Genomic DNA, 25,671 nt, shown 5'->3' on the forward strand with positions numbered 1-25,671 from the left:
ACATGTCACAGAGGATGGCATGAATCTTTATAATTATTAATAATATTTGATACTTCAATGTCACCTTTCATCCTGAGATCAGACCTGTACACATGGGAACAGATAAGCTCCAAGGAAACAGAGATAATACTAATACAGTAATTCACACTGCGTTTCTATCCTCTATATTCCGAGGGCTTTCCAGCCATGTATTTCTCTCACTTTTAGAAGGTAGCGGATATAGTTGTAAAACAGACACTTAAAAAATTAGCTCCTACTACAAGAAATTTTAGAATAGAGTAAGGGCCACATCTTTCCGTACACAGCTATCGTCAGGAGATCATTCATTCCTCTTTCCTTAGCTTCTTTTGCCCACTGATCTCCTGAGACACAGCAGTGGGCTGTGTCTTCATGGATTCTCCAGCTTCCTCAAAAGATTAACATCACCATCATCATCACAACCACCACAACTACTACTGCTGCTGCTTATAAAGCATTCACTTTATGCCTGCTCTGTTCTGTTACTCTATGAACTTTCTATATACACCACATTAACTGATTTCACACCAACGCTATAGAGTAGTGCTATTCAATAGAATTTTCTGTGACAATGGAAATGTTCTATATTTGTGCAGCCCAATATGGTAGCCACTAGCCACTGAGGGCTACTGAGCACTTGAAATGTAGCTAGTGCTACTGAGGAACAGCATTTTTATTTTATTTATTCTTCATTGAAATAGCCATATGGCTAGTGTCTATTGTATTGGACAATAGTTATAGTATCTTGTGGCATTTTTTTTTAACTGTTTTCATCATCAGTAAGAACTTAATGAAGATCAATGTGAACGAATGGTTCAGAAATATTCTTGAAGCTATAAATATTTTTTAAAAAGTCCCCTATTTTACATTTGGAGAACTTTTATTCTACCCTTCCTGCATCCTATTAAGATTTGATTTAAAAGCTGCTTGTGGAATATTAGGATAACATAAATCATATCTAAACAAAGAACAGTTACAAAAGATGTGGATGGTGTCCTTAACTGAAGTCTCATTGTCCTGCAACCACCCCACGTGGTCAGCAATGATAGGCCCTAGTCCATCCATTGAAAACTGTAATTTCAATGACTGATTTTCCAAAAGGAGACATTCACCCCAGCTTATAAAATAGAATGAAGAAGGGTTTTATGCTTCGGGTGTCCATGAAGAAACACAGGTCAGATAAACTCTTAATTCACATTTCCGCATTTCTCACTAAGACCACCTTCCAGGGATTTCTCTAGTTTGTATGTGAAAATACAATAAACTTCTTGAAAGTGAAGAAACTCATTGAAAGACTTAATTACACTTACGCTTAGTCCATCCTGTCACTTAGACTGTTATCACTGTTGGAGAAAGGGAACTGAAGTAGCCCTTGGTTTGAACCATCTGTCGCGAGAATGTGGCATATGTTTGCTTTGTTTATTCAGCAACCAAGTGTAAACTGATATACAGAACAAGAAATCCGTGCGTGGTGTGACTGCGTGTGTGTGTGCGAGCGCGCGCGTGCGTGCGTGGGCATGTGTTGGGGGGAGTGCTTGATGAGGGCGTTAATCTCCTCGTACCTCCCCCTGAGGGACACTTGCGCAGGAGCGCAGATCCGTGCGGTGTCTCCGGGGTTTGGGGCGCGCACGGACGCGCAGACACGCTCGGAACAAAGCTCCGCACGCAATGGAGCGGCGGCAGCCGCAGCCAGGGGCGCGCCTGGCTGCTGTGTAGCTGAATGGAGAGCTACCCAGCCCTCCCCTTTCTTTCTCCTTTTCTCCCCGCCCTTACACCCCTGCCTCAAACTTAAACCAAACTCCGTGCCCTTTTCAATTAACACCCTCCCCCCTTCCACGATCGAAATGAGCGTTTCTTTTCTCTCCTCTGCCGCCCATTGTCTAGTCTGATGGGTTGCAGATTTGATAGCTGGGCTCACCCAGACTTAACTCAAACTCGGTTTCCCGAAGAGACGAACTTGGATATCAGCAAAGATCTCAAATGCAAGCCGTGAGCGTCTGGACCGCCATTGCCACTGCGGGCTGTTTCCCAGGCCCCTTTCTGTAGCCAGTGTAGACTCGGTGTCCCTGGCGCCCTCCGCCCCGGCGTGTGAGGAGGGAGCGTGTATTCAAGGCAGGGTAGAGCGGTCAGCAGCTCGGCTGAGAACGAGTGGTCTCAGGGATTGAGGTGAAGGGCTATACATGTTTTAAGCGTTTACATTTATTATTATTTTAAAATTTACTCTTGAAACAGCCAAGATGGAGGTCAGCTTATAAATTTCCCAAAGCCAAGTCTGACGCGGTTTAAATGCAGTGGGCGGGGGGTCCGCTTTTGTCTCCCTGTTCAAGCTCGAGGACAGAGTTAGAGACTGCGTGTGCGTGTGTGAGTATGCCTGTGAAGCGCGTTGGCGTGGGATGATTGGGTGGGCACATCCCGCAATCGCCAGCTCCGAGGGCCTGGGTCTGAGTGTGTTTTTTAACGCGCCAAGTCTTGAGTCACAGCCGCCAGTGACGTGGGGAAAAACTTTGTGTTCAGAAGGGTTTGGTTTGATTGCACTAGGAAGGAAGAAAGATCTCTTGTGCATTGTGCCTGTGTGTGTGTGTGTGATTGGTGTGTGAGAGAGAGAGAGAGAGAGAGAGAGAGAGAGAGAGAGAGAGAGAGAGAGAGAGAGAGAGAGAGAGAGAGAGAGAGAGAGAGAGAGAGAGAGAGAAGCAGCGCCGGTGGCCAGCTGCATAGCGCTGTGTCCTGTGCGCGCCTGTGGAATCCAGCCTCCGGTCCCACCGCGGGTTAGTGTATGCATCTGCGGTGTCCCCTCGGGCGAGTATCGGAGGGGGCTGGCAGTGTGCTGCGGGGCGGCGGGAGCAGGAGCAAGAGCAAGCAGAGGGTCTTCTGGCAAAGAAATCTGATCTTGGAATCCGCTGTCCTCTGCGCAGCTCCCAATAACCGCTAACATCCCTAACGGGCATCCGAGCCGAGGCTCTGCTCGGAAATCGTCCTGGCCCAACTCGGTCCTCTGAGCTCTCGACGATTACGGCATCTTTCTTCCTAGTGCAGAGAAGTGAGCCCGGAAAGGGAAGGAGGGGGCGGGGACACTCTCAAAATAAATAAATAAATAAACAAACTGGCTCCTCACTGCAGCTGGACACGGTTGGTTGAGTCCAGGTTGGTGGCATTTGGAGAGAGTTTTTTCATTCTGTTTATTGGGGAGCCGGCCGCCACTCCCCCACTCCCCTAGACCCCTCTTTTTGGTGCCCCTCAACTTTGGCGAACGGGGGCGCGCGCCGCGCGCGGCTGCACCTGCCCTGGCGCTCCGGGACTACGGACCGGTGCGCTCCGCCGGGGTGGCGGCGTTGATGCGCCCGACTCCAGAACGCTGGGCTAGTGCCTGCGCCGCGCGGACTCCAGGGAGCAAGCGGAGGACTGCGTGGCGGGTAGGGGCGCACGAGCCGGGTTTCGGCACCAGCCGGGACCTCTGTTCCCCCTCGCCTGGCTGCCTCTGAATGGAGGCGAGCCGGGGAGGAGGGGATACGGCCATGGGGGGCAGTGATTGGTGGTTAGGGTGGGGAGGGCCGACTGAGCGAGCTAGCTGGGGCGAGAAGGGGGCGGCGAACTTCCCGGGAGAAGGGGCTCTTTACGCGCCAGGGCTGGTGAGAAAGCTGCCGCCGCGGAGGGCTTCGACTCCAGGCAGCGGCTGGCTCCGCTCGCAGCTCTCGGAAAGTAACGTTATTTATTTATTTGCTTGCGTTTAGCCTCTTGGGTTGGACCCGAGGGATACCCCCTTGGACTTTGGGAGCTTGCGTCGGACCTCTGCAGCCTCCACCCTGCCCGTGCGGGCGGCTCCCCGGAATACAAGCACATGCACCTCTCGCGCCCCCTTCCCGCGCCCCGACCCGGGTAGGGGTGGGCCCTCACCCGGCGCTAAAAAGTCCCCCAAGGCCTCAGCACGGGAGGGCAGAGGCGCGGAGGGAGGCTCCAGCGCTCTCCGCTCTCATTTCACAGCGCGCTCTCCCTTCCAGGTTGGGTAGGACCTGAACCGCTAAAAGCGGAACCGCCTCCCGCCCTCGCTCCAGCCGCCCGCCCGAAGCTGAGTCGCCGGCAGCTGAGTCCCTGGCGGAGGACGGACCAGGGAGTTTCCTCTCGCACTGGATGGAGCTGAACTTTGGGCGCCCAGAGCAGCGCGGCCGTCCGCGGATCGCTGCATGCTGAACTCCCTCGGCGAGACCCAGCGGCAGCTCGGGATTTTCGGGGGGGCGGGGACCAGCTGCGCGCCGGCACCATGTTCCTGGCGACCCTGTACTTCGCACTGCCGCTTCTGGGTAAGTCGAGGCCGCCGCTAGCTTTCTTATCTTCTGAGCCTTCCTGCGGAGTACTAGCGGCAGCCCCCCAATTCCTCCAAGATTGCGGCGCGGGTGCGGTGGGTGGGGGACGGCGAAGTTTCGTTTTGGGGAAGGAGATCCTGAATCCTCAGCACCCCAGGATGCGGGGAGCGGGCGGCGTGGCACTTGTTTTTTTTTTCCCTTGGTTTTTATTTCCTACGTTTTAAAATGACCTAGCCTATGGGAAATTAAGGGATCTGAACCTCCTGCCCCAAGCCCGACGCCCTTTGCGAGTCCCGGGGAGCTCGCGGAGTCGCGGCGGGCAGGTGGGGTGTGGGCGAGCACCGGGCCAGGAGAGCAAACTTGGAAGCGAAAACTTTTCCCCAAATAGCGTCTCGGTGCTCCCCGCCGGGTGGGCGGGGGACCAGGGCTAGCCTTCTCGGCGCCGGGCGCCCAGCGCCCAGCCGGCCGCCGCTCCTCTCTTCAGAAAGCCCCCGGGCTTCAGTCGGGCGGAGCGGAGCGAGTGGCTGGAGCCTGGGGCGGCGGAAGGGCGGCCCTGGAGGCTGAGCAGCCTCTCAGGCTGGTCTGTCCCGGGGCGGCGGGGCCGGCACGCGTCGTGGGCAGCGCTGGCTCGCGGGCAAACCTCGAAAAGCCCGCAAAGCCTGGGGGGCCTGGGGAGTTGGGGTCGGGGGAGGCCAGCGGCAGGGGATCCCCAGGCGGGAAAATGGACTCCCGGGGCGCCCCGGAAGCCTGGTCCTGTCCGCGCCCTCCCCCGGGGGCGGGGTGGGGGGGTGGCTGGCGCCTCGGGCCGGTGCCCAGGGCCGCTCACGCTCCCTCCCCTCCCCCACAGACGTGCTCCTGTCGGCCGAGGTGAGCGGCGGGGACCGCTTGGACTGTGTGAAAGCCAGCGACCAGTGCCTGAAGGAGCAGAGCTGCAGCACCAAGTACCGCACGCTGAGGCAGTGCGTGGCGGGCAAGGAGACCAACTTCAGCCTGACCTCGGGCCTGGAGGCCAAGGACGAGTGCCGCAGCGCCATGGAGGCCCTCAAACAGAAGTCGCTCTACAACTGCCGCTGCAAGCGGGGTATGAAGAAGGAGAAGAACTGCCTGCGCATCTACTGGAGCATGTACCAGAGCCTGCAGGGTACGCGCCGACCGCCCTCCTCTCCCTCCCCCAGCCCCCCGAAGGCAGGAGGGCCCCTAGGCCCCGGGTCTGGCTGACCTCATCTTCCACTCACTTCTCCCCAGCTGCAGAATGAGGACCTTTCATTAGCCCCCAGGGACGTCGGCAGCTGGTGTTTGCCGCCTCCCTAGCAGCATTGTTGGGGCCTGGTTGTTGGAAAACCCGTGAGGGGGTGGAGGGACATCCCGGGGCCGTCGCTGACCTCTTTGAAACTTGGTCAGAACATCAGAGAAGGAATCCATTAAAGGCCACACCAAAGGACCTGCAACTTTCCTCCAAGGAGAGCTGGCTTCACAGAATAAGCCAAAGACTTGCACTGCATCTTGCCTAGAGTTTACCCCCTCTCTTCTTCCCTTCTATCTATACCGACATAAGATAGAGAATTAAGAATAAAAGTTCCATTGGAATCTAGTCTGCCTTTACCCCTCCTCAAACCTGATCAAAGGCAGATGTGGGAAATAAATTGTTAGATTAGATGAGTCTTGAACTAGCTGGTGTGGTTCAACCTTGGTTAACACAGAAGTGGCTAAGGGAGGGGAAGGTCTACTTCTCACAGCCATCCATTATAATGGTAATTTTTTAGTCCTTGAATGCCAGAGCTGGCTCGTGTTTATAAATCTAACACAAACATTCAGTGCATTCATTCTCCACTGAGACTTACTCTGAAAATTTGAAATGTACAGATTTGACCTCTCAGCTGCCACTTCCTCCAGAATTAATGAAAACCGATTTCAGATACTGACTATTCAATAGCCAGGGTACCTGCTTTGTGACGGCATGTCATGTTTTGGAAGCAAAAAAATGAGGGCCTCTTTTGGGTCACCTTTCTTCCATTGGTTCCCAGAGGCAAGCTAGGCTTGTGATGTCACTGGTTCCTTCCTCTCTGATTTCATTCCTTTGCAAAGAGTGGGAGAGTTTTCTGGCAAGATCAGGCAGGGTTGCTCTGCAGTGTTTTCATGGCACTCTGGGGAGAGCAAGGACAACAGAGGCAGAGAGAATGAAAAGAAATAACCAGAGCCAAATAGATGCATTTGAAATCTTTGAAAGTTTCAAAGCATCGTTTTGTTACACAATCATAACATAATTAGAATCCAGATTCAGTAACAAAAACTGCCTGAAATATGTCTGTTTTCCAGATCTGAGCCTCATCTTTCTGTTGTTTTTAGGAAATGATCTGCTTGAAGATTCCCCTTATGAACCAGTTAACAGCAGATTGTCTGATATATTCCGGGTGGTCCCATTCATACCAGGTAAGCAGATTTACACTTCCACTCTGATGCCTTCGCCTGCTTGAAATCTGTTGACTTGCATTCTCCTCGGCTCTCAAATAGTGTATAAGTAGAGAGTTGAACAGTGCAGTGTTTCTGGGAAATTAGAAATAGGATGATGATAATGAAGAGGCAGAATGCCTAGAGATGACTGTATGACTTGAAAGTAATTCTAAGTGAAGTAATGTGGTGTGGTGGTTTGAAAGAGGTTGGAGAGAGATGACTTGGTTGAATTTTTTTTCCACATTAAAATATGATTGGCCAGCTCTTGCAAAGGGAGTGCCACTTCTGACTGTAGGTGGCAATCGTATTCCCTTCTTGCTACACACTGTACACAGTGCCTCCCTGGAAATGGGATCTGTCTAAATGATGCCACTTACTTTACGAGATGTCTGGAGATAATCTTAGATTGTTGAAGAATTTTGAACAGACTCACTTGTCTGCCTTTGATTTAAAGGATTAAGCTCCACCATTTGTTAACAATTTTTTTTGTTTGTTTCTGATTTTTCCTGTGCAAGTGTGTGCATGTACAAGAGAATGTATTACTGCCCTTTAAAAAGTGATATTGCTTCTCATGGTTTGTTTTGTCTCTCTTTATAAATCTACATTTGGTTTGGAAGTGAACTTAGTTTTAGAATTAAGTTTTTCGTAACATCTGCATTCAGACAGCCCCATAAATAATGAGTAAGGCAGTGATTTCTCTTAATGACATACAGATTCCAGACTGATGTCTTTATTTGTTTACAGTTAAGACATTTTCTACAGCATATATAGCCATCACAAATCATATGTTTCCTAGTGATTAAACAGGGTGGTTCATGTTGAATTGGATTCTATGAGATGATGGTTTGGTACTGGTCGAGTGTTCTAGTGTTTTAAATATTTTGTTTTCCTGCAGCAATCATAGAACCAAGGGAGCGTGTAAATATTACAATTATGTGTGAGTGTATTATACATACATACATTCATTCATTCACAAACATCTATTGAGCACCTACTAAATTCTAGCCACTGGGATTTTGGCAGTGAGCCAGACAGATGTCATCCCTGCTCTCATGAATCTTAGAGGCAGCCAGGACCTGGCATTTATTAAGCCCTTATGATACACCAGGTACTGTTTAAGAGCTTTGCATCATTAACTTATGTAATCTTCATCAAGTGCATCTTAGATATTGTTATTTCCATTTTAGAGATGAGATAATTGAGGCACCGTGAAGTTAGGAAATCAGCCCGAAGTCACAAAGCTCCTAATTGGTGGAACCAGAATTTAAATTTGTTTGCAAGATTTTGTAACATCTGCCCTCGCTACTCAGAGTGTGATCCTCAGACCAACAGCGTGGACATCACCCGGGGCTTTGTTAGGAGTGTGGAATCTCAGGATCATTCCCGGTTCTTCTGAACCAGAATTTGCATTTTAAGAACATCCCTGGGCTGAGTGCTTTATATATGCACAGGAAGCTTGAGAAGCACTCCTCTATAGTATTCTTTAGGTTCGGAGGAAAAGTGTGTGTGTGTGTGTGTGTGTGTGTGTGTGTTGTCTGTTTCAGGATAAAATATAAAGGGACGAGATTAGTATCAGAGGTACCCACACATTATCCTGAATAATGCTGATAACTTCCATCCCAAATCCTACTAATGCTCTCTGCCTCTTTGGCCCAGCCAAGACAGTGGCTCGGGCAGTGGAGCAGGCACTTACAGACAAGTGTATATGACCAGCTGGGCTCTCATAGGAGCAGGTCAGGCAGAACTAGGATGGGGTACCAGAAGTGAACCTGGCCTTCCTAACACTTTGAGGGGTGGTGCCTCTTGCCAATGGCCCTGGGGGGCGATGGGAGCATTACTCCTCAGTCTTTGTACTGATGCCTGGAAAGATGTGAACTTCCTCAGGAACAGGGAGAGTGAGGAAGTGGGTAAGGAGGAAGGTTCTTTTGGGTTTTAATTTCAGAATTGTTGTGAGCTATGGGGCTTCAGTACACTCATTTTCCCTCTCTGGGTGTCTCTTTTCTTGGTATAATGAGGCCATTGGAGTAAATAATCTCCAGTCCTAACAGTCTATGATTCTGAGAAAAGATTGAGGACACCTCTGGAATCCCTCACTGTGCTCTTACACTCACTGTTTTCAATCTCTGCATTCATTCTCCACTTAAAGTAGCTTGGTCATTCTTGGATACCACTGGCTTGTCTGAATTTCTTTGATGAGTGTCAGAAACTCTTCTATGTGGACCAGGTTCCACTCATTCATTTTTTTGGATCCCTTTCTCAGCCAGGTTTCTTTTCATAGCAAATATGATTCTCAGTTTGTGAGATGTGGCCTGCCGAGGACCCAGAAGTCATAATGAATTACTCAGAGCCAGGGAGGTCTTGTCCGGAGCTACATTTTATATCTCAAGGGCATTGGATTTAGGTTCCAGCACTAATGAGCTTTGACCTCTGACAGTGACTGTGTTCCTTAAGTGGGTATAGGAAAGCCAAATGGAGCCTTGAGAGGTTTTAAGTCATTGAATAATGCATATTATCCAGTTTGGCATTTGTAGGATGGAGAAGGACAGAGGATCGGGGTGATGAATGTTGCTTGTCATGGTTTGAATCTGAGTTGCTAGAACATCTCTTCTGTCTTGAGAATCTCTCTGAGGAAACCAGGACAGCAGGGCCTCTGCTTTTTCCAGATAGGGTAGCAATCCGAGTTTCCATATTTGGACTTCGCTGCCCAATGTGAAAAGAATGTTTATCCACATACAGTTAAGTGTGAGCTGAATCCTCTCACCGAACAAGACATATTTGACGTTCCTGCGTTTCCATTTTCTTTGGACTCTTCAAACCCATGGCTATCTTTGCCATTGTTTACTTAATCGCCAGTTAAAAGGCCATATTGAGGTATTATCAGTGGCGAGAACAAGGGAGGGAATACAAATAAGGTGGAATCTAAAAACTGTCATCTCTGTTCTGAAGGCTGAGCTGCAGCCGAGTCAAGTGAGAATTGCGGTGGGAGGCTGAAGGGACTGCTCTTCTGAAAACGTGATAGCTGAAGCCTTGGCCTCTACGGCAGTTTTAAGGGCTCTAGAAGCACTCTCCCTGTGGGTGGGTGCTGTGTGGTTTTGAAGGGTCTCGACGCGAAGACTCAGGCAGGCAGCGAGCGAGAGTACGTAGAGGAAAAAGTGAGCCAGGGCAAGAGGATGTCGGAGGAGGGGGGAGAACACAGAAAAGTGTCTCGGGAGCCCAGAGGGCAGGGCTGTGTGGACGCTGGGAGGCCCGGAGGATGGAGCTGCCAGGCGGTGCTTCACATCTGCTCCCCTCTAAGCCATGACTCTGCTCTGTCACCTCCTTTTCGTCTTCACAAAAGTTCAAGAAGCAGCAAGAAATAAATAGCGACTTGAAAGGAAGATGAACCTGCTGGCAATGTTTTTGGACTGTCTGGAGGGAGACAACAAAGCAGGAAGAAATTTTTGAAAGTGCACTGAGTGCCAAGAGAAGCCTGACAATGGAGGATCAGAGGGAGGGTCTACGGCAGCAAGAGAAAAAGAGGCTCCAAGGTGGGAGCTGAATTGGAAGGCTGGATTTTGTAGAGAAGAGTCAGGAAATGCCAGCCTTTCCTTGAATGTAACCAGCCGATGGTACTGCAAACAAGTGGAGAGAGATCGTTGGGGCGGAGTGATGTTGGGATTTGAACGTCTTAAGTCTGATTTGGTGAAAGACAAAGTTCTAGCTCTTTGGCTCTGCCACCATTTCCCTGCCAAGTCCAGGAGCAGCTTACATCTTCCAGGGACGCCTTAGGGTCTTGAGATTGGTCCCCAAGTCATTGGAAATGGTTTGCCCCCAAATGCGACGTCCCTAAACTCTCTTTTGAGTCTGGTTTCCCCTTTTTTTGAATGATGCTGTAAGTAATTAGCCCTGTTTAGCATTTCTGTTTTCCTATACCATCATATTTACGTTGCTATCACAAAAAACTTCAACATTTTTACACGTTGAAGAGCCTTATAAGGTCATCTGCTGTCTTGTCAAACCACGACAAGAGAGAAGGGCTTGGAAATACCAGCTGCTAGGGGAATATGGCGGTTCTCTGCTTTCCACTCAGCGCTCTAACCATGTTGTGGGCATGTTTGAGAACCCCGTCAGTTCTTTATTCTCTATTCTGGCATATAGTAAACTCCTTGGTAGGCCTGCTTGGCCCCTCCCTCCCTCTCTAAGCCCTGTCACCTCTCCAGTCAGGCTCACTGAGGAACCCATTCCCAGGTACTTTGTGTGCTTTTGCACTTGGCTTTGCCTCTGTTTGGGAAGTTTCTGTTGGTTCTTCAAGACCAGATGGGGTTTCACCTCTGAGGGCTGCGCTCCCACTCAGGAATCTCCTGCTGCATTTTGCTCTTGCCTTTGTGATAGCTGTTAATCACAGCCTAATGGGGGAACTTATTTATATGTCTGTCTTTCCCCGTGGAAAGTCAGGGATTCACATGTTATGCCGGGTGTTCACTCATCACCGAATGTCCTTCCTGGTTCTGAGCAGGCGTCTCATTACCGATGGGTGGTTGGATATCAGAGAGGAGCCCTAGAGATCTAGGCTTATCCTCTGCTTTTACAGAATTGAAGCTCAGAGAGGGGATGCAGTTTGGCCAGGGCCACACTGCTTGAGGGCAGCCTCCAGAACCTTTCCTGGAACCTGGCACTGCCTTAGGGGAGGTCAGTGTTGGCCTCTTTCTGTTCTGCGTACCCTCTGGACAAACCTCATCCATCTCTGGGACCTCAGCTACCATATACGTCAGTGACTCAGAGCTCACCTCCTACTCCACCATCTCCTGAGCTCTAAACCAGCATTTCCAGCTGAAGCCCAGTGACTCCATCTGGATGTATCTCAAGTTACTTCAAACTCAGCACATCCAGAATGGATCTCATCATCACACCCCTTTGCCCCTTATATCCTTCTCTTCCTGAGTCTCCTGTCTTACATAATGGCATTATCTGTCTAAGTCATAAGCTCTGGAAGCATCTCCACCATCTCATCTACCCTCCCCACTCCTTTAGCCGGACCCATCGCCGAGCCCTGCTGAAGTTACCCGCTGTCTTCTGAATTGCTCCCCTCTCTCTATTCTCTTAATCTACCTTTCTTATCCTTCACTTGAACTTTGCACTGGCCTTTTTTTTACCACCCCTCCCCTACCCCATGTCTCGTTTCTCCCAATCCAACGTGGCCACCCATTGCCAGATCTTAGCACCTTGGTGACCTACAGGAATGAGTCTTCTGTTAATGGACCTTCTGTCTCGTCCCAGCCACCCTGTCTCCAAACAATCCAGGTTGACCAGCTGCTGTCCCACCGGTGCTCTGGGCAGCTTCGTACCTCTTCATCTTTGTACGTGCTGGTGCTGGAGAAAGAACGTGTGCTCTGGAGTTCCACTCACCCGGGTGCATCCTCGCTCTGCCACTTACTTTGTCTTGGGCAGGTCATTTCAGCTCACTGTACCTCAGACACTCCTTGGATATAAGATATGATGATGGTAATGTCTCCCTTACAGGTTCTTGTGAATTAAAGATGCTATATGTACAATGCCTTGCATGGTCCCTGAACTGCAGTTGGTCCTTAATAAAGCTTGTCATTTTTAACGCTGTGCCAAGGCCATGTTAGCTGTTGCCTCACTCCTGACTCCAGGACTCTTTTTTAGCAGAACGTATTCCCCGATCATGGAACAATGCTTCTATGTCTTGAAAAGGAATAACAACCCCAAGCCTTCAGGAATGCTGCTCATAAACTAGCTTGGACAAGAAATAAGAAATCTATCCAATATCCAAAGGGCCCTGGAGGAAAGTCCTATCTCTTAATAGCCCCGTTTGTGTCTTAACTTCCTTTTGGGGAAGGTCTTCCTTATTTCTGCTCTGAATCCTCCTGTTCCTCTGGGGCCCTGTCCTTCCTTATGCTCTTTGGTCGGAGGTGAGTTTGCTGCAGCTGGCTCTCACCCGGGGTGGGAGTGCTTCCTGTGCTTAAGGATTCTTGTGATCAGCCTTCCCTTCTCAGCTTGACTGATTCCCATTCTTCTAACCTCTCCCCATAAATCTTCCTTCCAACGCCCCTCATAGCAGGAAGAATTACTGCTCCCTGAGAAGGGCAGGCCTTCAACCTGGGAGATGCTTCCGTCCCCACAGGCTCTGCTAAGTACACTTACATTTCACTTTCACAGACCACTACTTTTGGCTTTTATTCTCTGCCTCCCTAGCCCCTCAGCCATACATTTTTATTGTACAACAATAAGAAATTGCAAACAGGTAAAAGAGCAAAGCAAATTTAAATCACCTGCAGTCTTAGCTTCCAAACATAACCACTGTAAACATCTGATATGAACCTTTACGGATTTTTTTACACATAAATGAATATATACATATGTGTGTGTGTGTGCATGTAACATATATATTTCTTTCTTTCTTTCTTTCTTTTTTACAAAAATGGAGTTGTATTCTACACATGCCTTCTTATTCCCTGCCTGATGACCTGAGGAATCTGTGTCTTCTTGTGTCACTGACCACTTCCTAAAGGCAAATTTTATTATTGAGATGAACTGTCAACCTCAAGAAGTTTCATGAGTTAAGTGTCAGGTCATTCCAGTGTCTGGATACTTATGGCAAAGGCTGGAATCTTTCAGTGCAGGCTGTGAAAGTAGAGACAGTCAAATATTTTGCATAGAGTTACTGTAGGTCCTGCTACCAGAAGAGGGGAGATAAAGCATCGGTGAGTGACAGGTAATTGCATGAACTGAAGATTGTTACAAGCTGCAAAATAATTTATAGCCAATATGTCTGTCCTCATTCCTTCTTCTTCTCCTCTGAAGTATTTCTTTCTGCCATCTCTTAATTTTTCTGCTGCCGAAGCTTATTCTTTCCAAAGGATGTCCTTTTTTTTTTTTTTTTTTATTCTCTGGAATACAGTGCCAAATTCACAGGAAGAGTTATTGGGGTTGTTTGGCCAAAGAGCACTGGTCCAGGAGTCAGCAGACGGGTGTTCTGCTTCCAGCTTTAATTCTAACCAACCCGTGATCTTACTCAAGTGTCCACCCTTCCTGAGAGACATCACTGTAAAATGAGGGCAGTGGACTAGGATGATCTGTAACATATTTTCCTTCCTTCTCTGAGGGCCGGCATATTGCATCCTATATATTATCCTAGGAGTTGCTGTTTTTCTTTCTAGACTTTTCTTCATACCAGAGAAACTTGTCATCTTGCCACATATATTTTTCATGTTAATAACATTTATAAAAGTGTGATTTATTTAAAATGTACCTTACCTTGAACCAGAATGTATTTAAAGCATTTCGTTTGAATACATGGAAGAAGATAAAATAAGGAGTAAGTGGAGACAATAAGGAAAAGGGGAAAATGAGAGTAGGAAAGAGAAAAGGCAGTCAGGAGTGAGTTCAGAAGACAAAGTGCACGTCATAAGGGTATATTTAAACAAATCAAATTACCGGAAATACTGTGTTGAAGCAAAGGGATAAATAAAAGCCCTGGATTGTGGATATATAGGAGGACTTTTGGAGGTCATTCTATTTCAGTCCCCTTATTTTACTGATAAGAAAACTGAGTTCCATAAATTTCTGGGATGATAGAACATAAATTGTCCAAGACAGTGACGACAAGTAGAATTTGGTGTGTGTTTGTTTTTAAATTGATGTTTGAAACTCTCTGTATCCTGGCATTTCCCCACCTCCTTTAATTTGTCCTTCACCTGCTCCCCGGCTGTGCACCCTTTTAGGATGCTAGACTTGTTTCTCACGGTTAGGGTGAGAACCGCAGCCTTTGACATTAGTTAAGGGGGTTGCTAGCTGTCCATCGTTTTAGAATTGTTTTGGAACAAGGGTTAATTGAATAGATCCCTGTTTGGCAACAGGAGCCAGTGTCCAGAATGTTAATTTTCATATCTTTTGGCCCCCTTCAGAATTGTCTGCGAGGGAAACTGAGAAATTATTTGTTGCTTTAAGCCCTCCCAGCCTTCAGATTAAAAAAAAAAAAATTAACCTTTTGTCTGGAATTTTTTGTTAAAGAAACGAACCACTTCCCGTAATTTAGAGACTCCACTTGCTGGGTCAGTGATGAGAACGAATGGGTAATTTGCATAAGGGGCTAATTTATTATGTCCCCTGGGCATTGCTTTCATCTCTCTTCCCATTCTAATTAATGTTCTAAGAGGGTCTATCACCATATCAGAAATTAGGGGTGAATGCAGCCATTGTTAACCTTTATTCTTATGATTTTTTATCTTCTGTGATCTTTTAACCATTTTCTTTTCGTACCCAGGGATTTGCACAGCTAGGGCTGGGGGTGCACGGGAGAGGAGGCTTTAGGGGTGTGCTCTTCTATGATCTTTCTTCAAATAGTAGGCTGTTGTAAAAATGAAAATGACTCAGGATAACTCTCCAAACCACAGAGGGATTTGTAGAACACACAGAAGGGTACAGTCATGGTGCAGAATTGTTTCAAAATTTGAGCCTGCTAGAACATCTATATACACACAGAGATGAAGATGTATTTGTATATCTGCCTGTTCACTGCATGTATATATATAGTGTGTGTGAGTGTGGATGTCTATATTATTAAGCATCTTGCCTAAAAAAGATTTTCCTGGACACGTGTTTCAGTTGGTTCTGGCTGTGACAAAGGCAGCTGTGTGTGAGAGAGCGTGACACAGCTGAGGAAAGGCAAGAGAACAAGCAATTTCTTCGAAAATCAATTGCAATTTACTCCTACTAAATTGCCCACGGTCCGCCCCGTCCGAGCATTAGCATATGACAGACTTTTAATCATTTGGTCAAATGGCCTATTTTTGATCAAACCACAGTTCCCTCTGGGACTCGGCCCCATAGTCCTAGAGATGTGTTATCTCCAAACCTGTGCTCTCTTTAAGGAGGAGGCAAGTGTGGAGGGAGGAGTTCCCTGGGGAACCCCTGCTGAGTACCCTGCGCTGTGCTGTCGGTTCAAGGCCAGTATTTCCTTTTGGTGCTCAACCTTGCCTAAAGATAGGTGTAATGATCTCTGATTTCTGAGGAGGAAACCTGAGATCAGAGAGGGTGGGTAACCTTCTGAGTGCCACACAGCCAGTAAGTGGGAGAGTTAAGTTTTGCATCCTATTCCTGCATCTGCATCTCCAAAGCCTGTGCTGCTGCTACGTGATGAAATTTTAAGCACAGACCGGATCCTTTATTAAGGAGGAGCTGTCTAGTTCCTACTCTCCCTCCTTAATTCCCAGTTTCTCTTCCTCTGACTTCCACCTTAAGACACTATTATTTGACAAAGGGCCTTTAAAGTTGAAATATAAACCAATATCTATTATTTTAATATTTAGCCCTGCATTCTGATGGGTTCTTAATTGACAGCCGAAATCCAGAACACGCACGCTATTAAAACCATTCCTGCGGAACTGCAGAAATACTAACCAAAGAAGCAATTTCTGGATTGTATCTTTTTTCATTTCAGTGTGAGATGGAAGGTTTCCTAAAGTAGAGCCGAATGCCTAGGGCCATTTTTTTTTGTCATGTTGTCATATAATCAGCATTACACAGTGGTAAAGAAAAGAATACATAGTGTAGTGCCCCTTTAAGGTGACCTAATATGCTATTCATTTGTCTTCCATCATGCTGGTACCACCACGCTCAAATCTCTGAATGGTCTCAGAATCACTGTGCCGACCGTTATTTCTGTCGCCTTTGTACGTTATCGTTTTGGGTACAGTTAATAATATATGAAAATAAGTGTTGGTTGCATTCTTTGTAGGAATAGGCCAGCAGGTTTCTTAAAGCCCATGTTTATGAAATGTTTCATTTATCCCTGTTACTATGAATTTCAAATAAATTCTTGATGAAAATGATCCCAGGAGATCAGAGAATTCTGGAGAGTCCTTGATGGAAGGATTATATTTTTGTAGGCTTAGGAATAACAAGTGGCATTTGAAGGGGAGAAAAAGTGACCAGGCTGAAGTTCTAAACATGCATACTCCCATTTGAAAAGGGTCACTCTCCCCCTGAGACTTTAACAGAAATAATAATAATAATTACAACAGCTGTGAGAGGCGATGGGCTAGGTGTTTTATATGCAATAACTTGTGTCAACCTTGTGTAAGAGAAGGTACTCTGAGTGCCACATGATGGATAAGGAAACTGAGGCCCAAGTAGGAAACTTGTCTGAGGGCAAGTTTGGGTAGAGTCTAAGAATGGGTAGAGTCACATTCTCATCCAGGAAATCTGACCCCAGAACCCATGCCTAAGAATGGGTAGAGTCACATTCTCATCCAGGAAGTCTGGCCCCAGAACCCAGGCTGTAGCATTTGTTTACATACATATAACAAGCGAGGTAATCTCTGAAAGTCAAGAGCACAAGCTGCATGAAGAACTCTTAGACATTTTGTACTGAGTTATAGATGTGTGTGTGTGTGGACAATATAAACAGATATAATATATAATACCATTTTTTTGTTTTAGGGTTAGGTATAAAACAAACAGATTATGTTGTGAAGTGGTAGGCGAATGAGTAGAATTCCGTACAAAGCCCAGATATCGCCCAAGAAGGGAATAACTGACTAGATGGAATTGTAAGTCAGAGAAGGCTTGCTGAAGAGGACTTTGAGCTGGGTTTTGAGGAGTGGATAGGAGTTTGGTAAGTAGATATGGTCGGGGAGGGCATTCTAGGCAGAGGCAACAGGATGGGCAAAGGCATACGAAGTGGCCAGGGTGCTGGACATGGGTCATGAGCAGTGGTGGGAGAAGAACTGGGCAGAGAGGCAGGTTTGCCATGCACAGGGGCTTGGCCTTCATCTCAGCAGAACCAGGGAAGGATGATGGCTAATGTACCTCAGCACTGTCGGGTCTTTTAGGTTGAATCCTATGAAATTGCCATTTTTGCAGGTCAACAGTGGTAGAATAGCAGACATTTCATATGGTTCAACTTAACATAGTTTTGTGTCATAAAAGCATACCCAGGGCTCTGGGTGCTTCCAGACTGGAGAACAATGTAGGTCTGCTGTGGGTTAACAACTCCTCGTCTCAGAAGGTACGTTCTGGGGGAGTGAAAAGTGAAGCCAAGAGCACCGTGCTCCCGATGGATGCAGAGCATGTGTAGGTCAAGTTCAAGCTTCTCTCTCCCAGAATTCTCCTTAGAGGGGAAAAGATGCTCAGGGCACCAAGTGCACCCAGCTCTCCCCATTTAGGTGCCTGAGGTGGGCAGAGGAGCAGGAGCCAGTGAGGCCTGGGCCTCCCAGGCTGGTCCTGGGAAGGGAGCTGGGCACGTGGAGAGCAGGTGACGCCAGCAGGAGTGAGTGCAGGGAGCAGGGTGGTCTGGGCCAGGTCATGAAAAGTCTTTATGCTCCGAGGCATTTTGGCTTGTGGCAGGAGGAAGGGTGTCACTGAAAATTGTTCATTGGGGCCCCTTAGACGTTGAGTGACCTGGCTGGTGAAAGAAGGCCTCCCCTGGAGGGCAGTCTTGGACTCCCAAGAGGAATGACTTCCCCCTTGCCTTCCGGAGAGCCCCACCCCACCCCAGTGCTGCCTTCTGTCCTGGAGTCAGGGTGGGCTTCTGCTTTTCCTGCAGGGACAGTGGCTCAGGCATGAGCATGTGGATCCCCAGGCCAGGGCCGTCCTCCTGGCAGGGAGGGATGGCCCTGAGCAACCTGTCTGTGCACCTTTGGAACCCTGACAGGTGGCGCGTGTGGGGAAGACTCAATGTATGGGCCTGTTTCTGCGTTCATTTTCTATATCCTCTTTTATCCTTCCAGCTCCCTAGTCCTGTGTCTCACTTGGCAGCTGTCTGCACCACATTCTCAACTTGCTTCAGAACATTTTGCAAGAGATTTTCTGAATAAAAACTCAAACATTCTAAATACAGGGAGTTGCTGTAATTGAAAGAGATGCCCGCTAACCCCAGGGCAAGCCCGGTGAGAGAAGGATGAGGAGGGAGGGCTGCTGGAACTGCAGCCAGTAATTACCGCCGCTCAGAGTGGTTCCTGAGAAGTAAATCTCTCTGTCCTTTCTTGAGGCCAAGGTGTGTTTATGACGTTGTTGTAATGATATCATTGGGGTGGGAGAAGGGAGACGGGGTGCTGCCCTTTCTGGCCGTTGCTGATCTCCTGTAAGAACACACCCAGAGCTGGGCAGCAGTGTCCTCAGGAGCCACCAGGCAGACCATCTGTATTCATTCCAGAGATAGGGTGGGGCTGGGGAGGGGCAGGGGAAGAGGTCCTGATGATCCTAGGAAATTACAAAATGCAGAATAGCGGTGGTAAAGAGCAAAGTCTTGGGGTTAAATACACCCAGATTTGAGTTCCACATTCCAGCCCTTTCTAGCTGTGGGACCCTGGGCTCGTGGTTTCTCACACCACCTTTTTGGGTCCCTTGTCTGTAAATAGGGATAATAATAGCATCCAATTCATAAGGTTATTGGCGGTAACACTTAGAAAGAGCATTGGAAGGTGCCTGGGAAATGGTTGGTGAGGGACTGCTGGTCTCTTCCTTTCAGATATGCCCTAACTCCCTTCTCCCACGTCTCCCAATTTATTAGCGTGAAACCGGAATAGTAGATTATTTGAGTGGATGTAGATTTCTTCCGCCCTGAAAAAAAAAAAAAAGAAAAAAAGGCACTAATAGCCATCCTGGAAATGATGATCACCAATTTAATTCATTCCAAAAATTGATTATCTTTTCTAAAAGTAACAGTAGTCACATTCTCTGAGAACCTACTCTGTGCCTGGCACTGTGCTAGTTGCTGGGTGATGATGGAACCAGAAAGAGAGTTCAGAGCACAGGGAGGGCCATGGAGGGAGCCGGATGGAGGAGAGACAAAGGGGACTAAGATGCAGGAAAGAAAGCTCTGGAAGGAGAGGCTGAGCCTGGGATGCGGGGATGTGGGGAGTGGACTCTAGGTGAGCCAAGGCACGGTGGTAGGACAGGAAAGGGTGTTCACCCAGCACAGAAAATTAACATTACCTAATGATATGCTAGCTCTGTGTTCTGTGGCTGCAAGTGCGGTAAAAATCTCGTGTCTTTTTTCCTGATTATTCTCAAGAATGTTTAAAAAAATGTAATGTTTGCAAACAAAGTAGAAACAGTGGGAGCATTGTTTTCTATTAGCAGTATAAGGTTCACTGGCTATGGGTATTTTCTCATTTTTGTCTTCCAAATTGTAATTTTAAAAGATGAGGCATTTCATATTCAGGAGTTTCCTCTGTCTGAAATAAATTATTCATTTCTACCCACTTTCAGAAACAATGAACATAATACTTAATGCATCACAATTAAGCGGGTGTAGCTTCATATAAAATTACGTTGTGTTGCATTTTGGTGGCAAACAGAGCAGCGTATCCTATATCTTGTCGACATTTGTTCCTCATAAGCAAAACATAAAGAAGTGGAGACTCAGAAATGTGTTTTCTTTCATTTCACAGTGGAGGAGGGGAACTTCAGACCCAAGCAGTCTTGTTTTTGACATTCCACAGCTGTTGGGGGCTATGTCACTGTGCAGAGAAAGTGAACTTACTGCTACTGTCGTGTGCATGGGGTCAGGTGAGGGTCAGAATTCTTGAGCACTACCCATTCATCTAGGTCCCCTTTGTCTGGGTTTGCGATCCCTCTAGAATCCTCTCTGAGAAGGACATTGCCTAGAAATGACTTCCTTTTGGGTTTGGTGGCAACTGCTTCCTGAATGCTGGCTGGTTGGTTATATGTACCTTTCCCAAGGACTTGGCTTTTCAAAATACCTTTTTCTGTGGCAAGATTCCCCCTTAGGGAAACAGTCATTCTCAGAAAGGATAGATTTCCATGGAAAGCCTCTTCAGGCTTGAAGGGTTAGCTGTGATTGCCCTCAGAAACTCAAGTCCCAGCTCTTAAGGTCAGAGTCAACGCTGGCTGTGATTCCCAGAGAGCAATTGTGAAGAAATTACTCGTGAGATGCCTGCTGGATGCCCAGAAGTAGGGTACTAGATGCCTTCGTAGGTTATTTCATTTAATCCTCACGAAAGCCCTGAGTGTTGGCCTGGAGGTGGGTGTAGGCATTATTCATATTTTTTATAAGAGGAAACCCAAACTCAGAGAAGTGGAGTGATGTGCCTAAAGGCCACACAGCTAGTTTTTGAAGGATCTTGAATTCAAGCCAGTTTCTCCAGCTCCAAAGGCCTAAGTCCCTGCATGTTCTTCTGCTTGCTGCCTTTTTGATTCTTAGGGCAAGAACAAAAGCAACCGAATGCAAGGTAAGATTCTCAGTTATCTGTGGTCCAAGCACTGTTTTATATTTGAATAGAAACAGTGATGTCTTTCTAATTTGAGGGAGGCCTAGGAAGAATGCCCTGGATTTGGCCAAAACATCCCCCCTCCCCACGCTTCCCTGCCCTTGCTCCTGGTTTAGTTTGTTGAGTACCGGCCTTGGCTGGACTGACCGCACAGCCCTCCAAGCACGTGGCTGCTCTCAGGGTCTCTGTTTCTGCCCGTGTGCTGGTGGCGCACCTCTGGAGTCCCCGGCTCTGGCCAGTGTTTCCCCTGGAGTCTCTGAACTCTCAGTTTGAGGCGCCCTTTTTCAGCATCCATCCATCCAGCTGCCTGCCGGGTAGCTCCGTCAAGGTATCCTGGCCGTAACTCAAACATGCTCCATATTGAACTCGCCTTTTCTCTTAAACCTGGGCGAGGAGGAGGCCTTTTAGACCCCTAGGGAGGCGTTTTTAATATATTGGGGAGAGCAGTGCTGAGGTGGAAAGAATGTGGATTTGGAGTCAGACCTGGGTTTGCATCCCGACTTCATAACTTCAGTGAGTTATGTAACTACTTTAAGCCTTGGTTTCTTGATTTGCCAAATGTGGATACTATGTACTCCGCGGGGTCATTGTGAGAATTGGGTTTGAGTTGTGCGACATTGTGTTTTTAAGTTAAAATGCTAGAAGTTCTTATGAAAAAAGCCAGAACTCACTCATCAGCCTCAACACACTTCACTGCACTGAGGGAAGGCGGGGTGGCCCTGTGCTCATCCCTCCAGCCTTCTCTCAGACTTGGTGGCTGCTTTCTGCAGACCTCTTAGTGCATTTGTAGTTGGTACCTTGAGATGCCTGGCGAGTGACAGCCTGTAAAATGGAGCTGCCACACCACGTAGTATGCACCAACTGTGTACCTCCCTTGTAATCTGCAGTCCCGCCTCACAGCTCCTTAATTTCCCGGAACATTCCTGCAGCCTGGCAGAGCTGACGCAGTAGCACCCTAAGGGAAGGGTCAGTCATGGACTTGTTCCTCCACGCCCTCGCCCTTCATTAAGGGAAAGTGCAGCGTACACAGATAGACTTTCCAGAAAGTGCTCTTATGCAAATCTGGCTGGCTGCTGGTGTCCTGGGTGCACACTGTGCACCTTGGAGACTGACGGGAGGAGAGTGCCTGCGGGCTCACGTGTGGGGTGAGTATGCTGGGTTGAATGTAGAATTTTCCTATCAAGAGCAGGACTAAACAGCTTTTTAGATAAGCACCCTGACATGGGCCAGAAATACCCGGCAAATATTTACCCTAGATGTAAAACCCTCACTAAGTTAAATGTTGTTTAGAAACCCCAAAATAGAAAAATTTACACTTGGGGTTTTATTTTTGGTAATTGTTTTTTTTATTTAAAGGCTTACCGTTGTTTTCTATTTCTTCTGAGCTGCCTTTTGTAACACGGAATGACAGCGGAGCAGGGCCCCCTGGCCTGCCCATTCCTGGACCCTCCCTCCTCAGTCCACCTTCGTCCCTGTGCCCCCACCCCCCACCCCATCCCAGTGACTCTGCTTCTTTGCTCTGCAAGCCCTGACGGTAGACCTGGTACCACCTCACCCGCCCTCCTCGTGAGTCTCCATGTGCCAAGTGTGGGATGCTGGCTTTGGCAGATTTCCCTCCCCACCAGCTTCCTTGATGGCGCAGTTTTGTACCCTTCTGGGTACAAAAAGGGGTAAAGGAATTCTACTGACTGAAATTTTAAACTCCTGGAGGATTGGCGCTGGGGACTTGAGAACTTCATTGCATATATCGGACACTTGGGTTTGAGTCTGAATGTCCCATTAAATGAGTTACTTCCCTTTGCCAGACCCCTCTGTTCCTCTCTGGCAGAGCAGTGTATGGGCCACACCAGTGGTTCTAAGCTGGCATTATGGAACATTTTGTGCCAACAGTGTCCCCTAGGGGAGGTGTATGACATCCTGATAGCTCTCCCCACCCCCACCCCAGGTGTGCTGTCTTGGTTGGAAATTGCTGTGCTGCAACTCAGTGATTCCCTTGGGAACCTTCTGGTTCTTCGATGCTTTGTCAAGGATCTCTCACTAGAATGTTAAGTGACATAAGAGCAAGGATCTTACCTGTTTGTTCTCTTCTCTGTCCCCAATCCTGGGAAGCCACGTAGTAGGCACTTAGCAAATATTTGTCAAATGAATAAATGAATGAAGGAATATGCAGCGACCTGAGCCACGTTGGTAACAACAAATGATTAAGTACTTTTGATGCCCAACGTGTAGGTGGAACAGGGCAGAAGGGAACAAAACTGGGCCGTTAGGGAGCTTACTGTCTTGTTAGAGAGGCACATTTGTTAGGACTCTTCCTCTTGTAAGTGGCGGAAAACTCGCCTCTAACAGGCTTGGATGATAAAGAGAATTTGTTAGCTTTTAGAGGATGTAAGATAGCCAGACGTGCGCAGGTTTATGGCAAACACTGTCACCAAGAACATGGTTCCTATTGAGGGATGAGATCACCTCCAGGGTCAACAGAGGAACATCTTCCAGCATGGTCACAAAAGGCCCTCACATTTCCAGGCCTCCCAGCCCCACACACACCGTCTCTGGCTAGGTGTGTGGCGACAGAATGGTGAACACACTCAGACTGGCCCTGCCCTCGTGGAGTTTACAGTCTATTGGGGAGCGAGATTCAGACACATACATAGAAAGTTCCAAGTATAGAAAGTGCTCTCAAGGAGAGACAGGTGGGACTCTGTAAGAGCAGGCCAGGAAGAAGGCCAGTGTGAGATGAGACTGGAGAAGCCATCCCTGGCTGGTTAGGCTCAGCAGGGGCGGAGCAGGCCTGCAGACCCAGCCTGGGAGCCTAAATGTTGGAATGCACCGTGGCGGGGACCGTGGGCCTGCACGGCTTTCTCAGCCCATTGTCGTCATTGTCACATTTGAGAAGGACCAACTACACCCATCTGGGAAAAAGAGGCCTGGCTGACTAGGGATTTCATTTGCTTGCTTTTCAAAGAGAACCCCGTTCTCTTAGGCGCCCCCCTACCCTCCCAGCCTCAATTTCCTCAGCTGTGAACCGGGGTCATATTCTTACCTGTTCTACATACTTCATAGACTCATTGGTGGGCTTGCATGAGATGACAGCTGGCGTTTGTGAACTGCACGGGTCAAAACCAAGTGGTTTTGGGGTGCTTTGATTATCCTTCAGCTGTGGGAAGAAATATGGATTCAAGACGGATTGAAATGATGAGTTCTAGAACTCTGGGACCGGCTGGAGCCCGAGGGGGCTTGTGGTTGAACTGTGGAAGATGAGATTTGAATTGTGGGGGCTGCTTACTTGCTGGGGATTGGAGGTCATCTCATGGTCGGCCACCTCCTGCCCCCATGGGAAGCCCGTTCCCTCCATGCCCTTTAAGGTCAAGGGGAAGGAGTAGCTGCTCCCCCCCCGCCCCCACCCCAGATTGGAACAAGCCTGACATGTTGTAGGTGGAGCTCAGGGCTAGAGATCGTAGGTGACTTGCCCCCCAGCCTCGCAGTCAGGGAAAGCCCAGAGGCCCTCCTGGTCTCCAGCTCTGTGGTGGCTCCTCTGCTCTCCCCGCGTCTCCGCCCCCCAGGCAAGCGGCCACATTCTAGAAGGAGTGCACGACCAGAGTTCTGTCTCATTCAGCTTGTGGAACACACAGTTGCGTCCCCAGTTTGCCTTGTATCTTTTAAAAAAGGAATTATTATAGGTAAATTTGAAGTCTGCAAAAGCATCACTGAATGATTGATTTACTCTGCCATTCTGAGTGCCTTCTCTGGGCCAGTGCTTTTCTGCATGTTGAGGATCCAGTGGGGAACAAGCTAGAAAGAGGCCTTGCCCTCAAAGAGCCTGCATTCCATCCAGGGGAAGAGAGATGATAAGGGAATAAAGAATGAGGACAGAGAGGAGGGTGGGGGGTGAGAGTCACAGACACACTTTTAGACTGAGGAAGCCTCCTCTGGTGAGACTTTTGAGCAGAAGTTGCAGTGGAACGTGGTGGAGTCTTTGAGGTTGAGGAACCAGCCATCCCGCAGGCTCAGTGGTGTGGGGCTGGGGGTCCGGGGAGCATGGTGACAAGTGGGAGTGCAGTGGAGTGAGTGAGGGTGGGAGGGCCAGCAAGGGCTGGTCATGTGGTTGGAAGACCTTCTGGGTCATGAAAAAGGTGGGTTCCAAGTGTGATGAGGCCATCCTGGTGGGACTGGAGGGTTTAGGACAGGGTCGTGTCATGATCTTACTTACGTTTTACAAAGATCTCTCTTGACTGTATATCTTGCCTCTTGCAGGGCAGGAAGAGAAGCAGAAAACCTGGGTAGAAGGTTCTGGAGCATCAACTCTGGAACCTATGGGGGCTCACTCTGGGCTTGTGATACTAAGCAGTTAGATTCAAGGCATGCACAGGACTTACTGATGGATTGGGTAGAGGGGGTGAGAGAGAAAGAGAAGGCGGGGGGTACTTCTGGGCAGTTTGGGCACTGTCATGTAGCTGGGTGAATGACAGTGCCTTTTCTAAGGTGGGGCAGACCAGGATGAGTGCTGTGTTTGCTTTGGGAACTGAGGATTTAGAGCTCCATTTTGGACCTAAACTTTGAAGTGACTTTTAGTCTCTTGAGCAGATGTCTTATTTGGAATTCAGTGTTCACAGAGCTGTTGTTCATCTAGTGCATCTTTTGTGCTTTACCACATATGTTGCCATGAACAA

At 48.1% G+C, this 25,671-nt stretch overlaps 1 protein-coding gene across 6 annotated transcripts in view; it reads left to right on the forward strand.

Annotated features, from left to right (window-relative positions):
• The first annotated feature begins 2,649 nt into the window (after window positions 1-2,649).
• The window catches only part of GFRA1 (GDNF family receptor alpha 1), a 195,229-nt gene continuing 172,207 nt past the window's right edge, over window positions 2,650-25,671 (forward strand). For 2 of the 6 annotated variants that reach the window (XM_032490826.1, XM_032490831.1), the window contains exons 1-4: window positions 3,584-3,714; window positions 4,014-4,313; window positions 5,164-5,457; window positions 6,663-6,746. In XM_032490826.1, coding sequence (XP_032346717.1) covers window positions 4,274-4,313; window positions 5,164-5,457; window positions 6,663-6,746 — 418 coding nt within the window. In that variant the 5' untranslated portion in view covers window positions 3,584-3,714; window positions 4,014-4,273. Of the gene's footprint in view, window positions 2,784-3,138; window positions 3,160-3,184; window positions 3,429-3,583; window positions 3,715-3,766; window positions 3,892-4,013; window positions 4,314-5,163; window positions 5,458-6,662; window positions 6,747-25,671 lie in introns of those variants that run through there. The other 4 variants (XM_032490828.1, XM_032490829.1, XM_032490827.1 and 1 more) reach the window with 4 other exon arrangements.

The sequence above is a fragment of the Camelus ferus genome, chromosome 11 (assembly GCF_009834535.1).
Source record: "Camelus ferus isolate YT-003-E chromosome 11, BCGSAC_Cfer_1.0, whole genome shotgun sequence".
NCBI lineage: Eukaryota > Metazoa > Chordata > Mammalia > Artiodactyla > Camelidae > Camelus > Camelus ferus.